At 41.1% G+C, this 6,547-nt stretch overlaps 2 protein-coding genes across 2 annotated transcripts; one reads left to right on the top strand and one right to left on the bottom strand.

Annotated features, from left to right (window-relative positions):
- On the top strand, positions 1–1,020 carry PHALS_13686 (uncharacterized protein; the record flags this gene model as incomplete). The annotated part of the gene is made up of 1 exon (XM_024729490.1): positions 1–1,020. One exon carries the CDS (start codon positions 1–3, stop codon positions 1,018–1,020), a length of 1,020 nt encoding a protein of 339 aa, XP_024579862.1.
- Positions 1,021–1,202: 182 nt separating this feature from the next.
- On the bottom strand, positions 1,203–2,765 carry PHALS_13685 (probable sodium-coupled neutral amino acid transporter 6; the record flags this gene model as incomplete). Its single annotated transcript, XM_024729489.1, has 1 exon — positions 1,203–2,765. The coding sequence occupies one exon, from the start codon at positions 2,763–2,765 to the stop codon at positions 1,203–1,205; it is 1,563 nt and encodes a 520-aa protein (XP_024579861.1).
- Positions 2,766–6,547: the final 3,782 nt, after the last annotated feature.

Raw genomic sequence — 6,547 nt, 5'->3', positions numbered from 1 at the left:
ATGGCTCCAAACAAAAACGATTCCAATGGACCAGTGGATGGCGTACAAGCGATCAAGGTATTTTCACGAGGCATGACGCTTCTATTTGTGACATTACTGTTAGCTACAGTGGTAGCTTGCGACATCGCGATGAAGATGAATATTCTGTCAAACCACCCAAGATACTTTTTACCAAGTGATAGCGATGTGCTTGCAAATGATGAACACGAGAATACGATCGGCAATAATAGCCAGAAAGGATCGTTCTGTAGTCCGCGCACGGTTAATGTGAGCGCAGTTGAGTATCATTCGCATCATCGCTATTATACCCTTTTGAAAGATAGTAAATTCGAGTCACCAAGGTTCAAAAGTCACCATGCTGAGTTATGCAACAATAGTGTTTCAGATGACATCGGCTACAAACACTGTCTACCAATTTCAGGGCGAAAAGACTCGCCATTTTGCACAGGTGCCGATCGAATGGATCTTCTTACTCAGCACACAAGTCAGTCTCGTTGTTACGCCAGCGTACTTCACATGCTTCTTGTCGAAGTTTATGAGGAGCTCCATGCATTTAATAAAACCCCTCTTGTTGTCTATGGCTCACTTCTTGGTGCAGTTCGTAATCAATCCATGATCCCTTTTACGGAAGACACTGACATCGCATATATTGGACACCTCGATAGAAACAACGAATTGGGTCAAGCATTAGTATCCAAGGGCTATCACTTTTTCTTTTTTGGTATTTGGCGTGTTTGTGTGGCCCCAACACACCCTCTTGCTTCCATTTTGTATGATTCACAAATGTCAATCGCACAAGATTATCTAGTCCCATACGTTGATCTGTACGCAATGGAAAAACTTAACGAGACAGATTGGAGTTTGGAGATGTTTGGATCAAACACTATTCCAGCCCAATTCATAGAACCGTTTTCGCAAGTATCAATTAATGGCTTGCCATTTAACACAGTGCATGATCCACACTATTTTCTAACTACATTGTATGGCGAAGAATACATGAGTCCGAAACCACGCTATTGACAAGAATGCACAATTAATCTTTCGAATTTTTATAATTATTGTCATGTGACTTGACAAGTTAATGCAACACACTTTGTTATTTTCATGGTAAAACAAATTCGGCAGTTTTCTACCTATAATGTGGATTCCTGAAATGTCATTTTTAATGTACATAGAGAATAAAACTATATTTCTTAGTATAATTATTGTCTAACCCCAAAAAATCCAAAATGATATTCATGGTAAAGCTTGAAAAGTGTCAACGACAGACCAAAAAACCCGATGACAACACCTGCACAGAGCATAAGCAATGGGCCTGCATGCTTATGAGAAAGTATAGGATCTGACGACTGCAGTAGGTAAAACAAGGCCGGCATGATGAAAATTAATAGTGATCCTGAAACAGAGCCCACAATACTTAAAGGAATCTTGACAGACGGCACAAAGATGCTGCATGTAACTATTAAAATCAAGCTCAGCACTGTAACACTCACGTACTCTTTGTACGTTGCTTCATGACTGGGAGTTTGTTTACCATTTCTCACACGTAAATAAACACTCAAAACACATGAACGAAAAGGCCACATTGCAATTGGTGTAGTGAGAATTAACGCCAGAGCCATACATAATTGACCAATCAAAATGGGAACCGAGATTGACTTGTGGTGGGCCACATATGAAGGTGAAAAATTAAGGAGAATATTGTCTTGAGTCTCGGATCCAAAGAGTAAATATCCGCAGAGCGAAATGACTTCATACAGCGCATATGAGACGCTTATAGCGCCAATTACAGCACGATTCATCCTTGGTAGTGAGCGATCTTTCAATTCCTCATATACCGGCAACGCTGTATTGTGACATGCAAAGGCAGAGATAAGCAACGTGACTGTATAGACACTACCCGATTCAAGACGGATGGCCTGCACATCCGACGCAATAGACGCTTCATTCGTATAATACACAGTAACAAATGCCACAAGAACGAATGACACGACATAACCAATCGATAAAATAGCAAGTACAGACGCAAGCCACAGTTTGCCAATTCGACGACTCAGCGAGAGTGGAAATACGATACTCGCCACAAGCGTGACTGTAATAATCCACTTGTCATTCATTGATACAGCTAGCACAGCAGCACACAAATCTGTAACGAAGATCAAGTAACTTACTAGCGTCCCGAATCCTCCAAAAATAAAAGTAAATTCAGCCAATCTAGTACCAAACGCGCCCATCGTATAGTGCCCGAGACTTTCATAAGTTTTGGCGCAATTCTTGCCGGCTCGGTCGCTTGCTGACAAAAGCAGATGCACCGAGTAGCGTGTAACCATCGCAATACTTAACATGATGACGTTACCGAGTAACCAGCCACTAGAAGCCATAGCAAACGGCACAGCAAGTGTACCCGAACCCAAAATCGTGTTAGTAAGCGTGAACGTGGAACCCCAGAGTGAACTTCGCGGTTGCTCCTTCTGTCCTGTATTTATTGTCTTTGTGGTATGTAAATCAATCACATGATCGGATTCAGCTAACAAATGGCTTGACTCCTTGGAAAATCCCTGCACTTGGCCTGATGAGACGCGTGGACTTATTACATATTCACCCATTGAGACAGATCGGGGCGCGCAATCACACTGGTGCTTAAGTGTATCGATAATATCACGTGAGCCACGCTTGACTGGGGATAAAGTGATGCCACATCTGTGAACATTTAAATATTGAGACTCCACGACCATGGGCCGAACGGACTGCGGTTGTGGAGCCATGACGAAACTCTTTTGTGTCGTGGCGATTCAATAAGTGAGCTTTCAGTTATCTTAGTTAATTAGTTGGTTGTTTTATGAATGAAGGGTGAAGTGATTGCAAAATCAATGCTGTGACTTGGAATAAGTGGTGTCTGACTACGAAAAGAACAGAAAGATGTACACTTAATTTGTGCCATTAGAATTATAGGATGCGTGTAATAATAACCAATCAAGAAGCAGTAGAGCAAAACGCCCAATCGCAATGGGTGAGATGCGTGACACAACAAAACGAAGCCATTTCATTAGATACACGTAATTAAGATAAGGAATCGCGATTGGCTGCAATTACTCTCCAAGCATCAAGACGTTACGTTGTTGTATGTTATAACTGCACTTGAGAACTTGACGACACTGAAAACATTCTAACTCTCAAAACTTTATACGATACAAGTCATGCGCCAAATTTAAATGCGAAGACTTTAGGGCTACGGACGAGATAAAAAGCAGCACTTTGTGATCTAAGCATGCTGCTTGCCTAACTACGATCCAGCATACGATTTTATCAACTGTAGTGCTCTGATATATATCACTTGAATATTGTACAAAGTTATATGGAAACCGTTGCACAAAATAAAACAGAATTATTTTCCACGTTACATTTTGGTGGCTGAATGAGAGTACGGATGTTCAGTGCTATGTATATGCTCAGCAACACAGGACATGTCTTGACGCGACTTTTTTGCTCTCAAACTCAAGAGTAACTTTTTGACGAGGCGAAAAGATGTTAGTGAGAATTCAAGTCTACTCTTCACTACATGTTCTCGACAGGGCTTATCAATGAAAGAAAAAAACAATATACCTGTCAGCATTGTAAAATATCGATGCGTTGAGTTTTGTAGCCGTACATCTCTTCAACGTTTTATGTGGTGGAATATCCAGCATTGATTGAAGCGCATGCCACATGTAAGATACGATCGGTATGCACGAAAATGTCTAGCATGTCACAGGAGATGATGCTGAGGATACAAATCGACAATCTCGCCCCACTTTACTTTGTACCTGGATAAACACCCTGTCGTTGTTAGAGCTCTGCCTTATCCAGTGTAATTACAAGACATCTGATGGCTTTATTAGATCGTCTGCATCAAGAGCCTAAAACTATAAGGCTGAGCGTTTAATGTGACAGAATTCGCGCCAACGTAATGAGTGTCGGAGGCTTCCTTTCAGACAGACCCAGCCTTGGAACTTGGGCGAATTTCTTGGGCTGTCTTACTATGTTTCTCACTCTATTATGAAAGACAACGGATGCTTGTTTACGCAAAAATGGGTACTGCATATTACCGGTAAGTACTGATATGCCTAATCCAAGTGCGAGTGACGGTCAAGACATTGACAGGAAGCGAGGAGGCGAACAAGCTGCACCAGACGTCGTATTTGTTATCGATAGGCACTAAGCATGTAGACTATGTAAATGGTCAATTTAAACACTTACTTGTCGATTTCATTACCGAGTGCAATTGGAAGTTCTTAAAAATTTTGACAGATTCTGAGCCCAACAACGTTTTCCGATGTTTAAACATCGTCGATCAGTCGCTGTGTATCGATTGGTGACTGCGTTGATTGAAAGCACAAGTTATCAGTCAAGATACATTATTGAAAGGTCTTACGAATTTATTTAGAGATTAGAGGAATCACATCAAAAATAATAAATTAAAAGACTCATAAGAGTCGGGTGAATGTTCGGGCATCCGATCGCAAGCACTATCTGAGTCAAAGATCATCATATCATTCAAAGATGCCCGTTTCCCGACGGGTAATGTTGTACAAATCCAATTTGTCAAATGTTTTGATTGTTAGGCAATAAACGCTGATTTTTTGTAGTTTGATGGAAGAAACTGTAACAAGTCTAGTTAGGGTTCTTTTGGAGTGTGGTGTTGTTCAACAAGCTCAATTTGTGATCAGAGTCTGAGAATTAACATTCAATGGGGAGACTAAGGCTAATGTTTAGGTCCAACGTTGGGCAACAAAAATCATCGCTGCCAGGTTGAATATGGTGGTGTAAGAAACCTACTTTGGGAGCATTTTTGCGACAAGAATAATCTCTGTTCAAGGTATGAAACGGTTCACGGCCAAATCATTCTGCAACTAGACTGCGAGCTACCTATGGATCGAAATTCTGGTCTTGAAATACATCGTAGATTAGTTGATCCGAACACGGGAATCATGATGCTATAAAAATTGTAATTGGGAAGATATCGCTCGACGGGCCGAAATGCTCCAGGGTGTCAAGGCGAACATGGATACTGGTCTCGCATTCAGCGTGCCGATGTTGATGGGTAGATCTCCTACAACGTGTTGGTTAGATATCATTAAATGGCGATGGACCTTCGTAGATGGTTTCTGGGGATGCAAATTGCACAGACTCGAACGTATAATGTTATACGCTAATGCATTTCTAACTGCGTCTTCTGGTCATTATTTTGATACGATCGTTTCTGAGACTCAACGTTCCGTCAAGGAATTAATCGGACAACTTTGCGTGGAAGCCCGACCCTATGTATCGCTCAGCTGAGATTGAAACGGACAGGCATTGCGCTGATATTTTGTGCAATACCAAAACCTACAATTCTAAGATGTATATCGCCAATATTATAGCTGAAGCTTTGTGATTGTCGGCAAGCCGAGTGTGTCGAGCGCTGAGCAGGAAAAGAAATTCGTAATATCCAATATTCTTAGACAATTTGTGTTTCTGGAGTGATACTGATTTGACTGAGAGGTAAAACAAGAAAACTGAAAGGAAGCATTGATGATGCAAGACTCCCAAACAAATATATTTATAAGAAATATTCAAATTCGAATTTGTAAACGGAGAGTTCTTGGCGGAGCGCTCAGTAAATCAATCTGGTGTCAGGCGAGAGATCTTAAGAATACTATTTGCTTAAATTGTACTCTTGGGCTATTGGTATTATGTGAGCTGTTGCAATGAACTATTTGTTTTCTTTTGCAATGGGCGTAGAAGATGCAAATAACAACTTCTTGGCAAGGCTGGGGAGGCATCGCAACGATTTTGGGCGATGAGAAGCTCGAAGTGCGAGTATCTTCGCGATATAAAACAGTTCGTTTAATATTTAAAAAGTAAGCTGGACAACTAAAAAGGGCGATATGGATTGTAGTCTATACCTCAAATGTTACTTCAAGGTGGCGAGGGCTTAGATAAGCGATCTACTAGTGATCTGTAGTCGACCGTGGAAGCTATGACAAGAGCTAACGATATGAAAAGTCTCAGAATCTGATTTGGTAAAACTGAGCAAACTCCAGGATATATGAGTGTAGCCGTGTAAAATATAATCGTGTTACATAGAGAAAGTGTCAAGTTTATGGTCCGCACTAACTGACGCACGTAGGGTGGGTGCGTGTGCTTTACCAAGGGGACCCTCCCAGGTTATCGGTACTTGAATGCTTTTCTTTCAGGAGTGACACATCTAGCGAATTTTACCGAGCACTTAAAATACAACATCTGCTACCCGTCTATCATGACATCAGATGATCTGACAGAAATCAAGGACGAATGGTCATAAACTTGCAGCGGGGCTGCCGTAGCTAAGCGCTTGAGGAAGCGTACTTTAGGTCACCGAGCTTTCGTTCTTTACAAGAACCAAATATGAGCTAGCGGATCGCAATCCGCTTACTCCAAGAGTAATTATTGCTTTCCCAAGGCAAATTGACTCTTCGTTTCAAATTCAAAACTGATTTTTATATGCTCATTTTAAAAGTTTAGATTCTCCTAAATATACTAAATATTA

The sequence above is a fragment of the Plasmopara halstedii genome (genome assembly GCF_900000015.1).
Source record: "Plasmopara halstedii genome assembly, contig: Scaffold_672, whole genome shotgun sequence".
Lineage (NCBI taxonomy): Eukaryota > Oomycota > Peronosporomycetes > Peronosporales > Peronosporaceae > Plasmopara > Plasmopara halstedii.
This window is presented reverse-complemented; position numbering and strand designations above follow the sequence as displayed.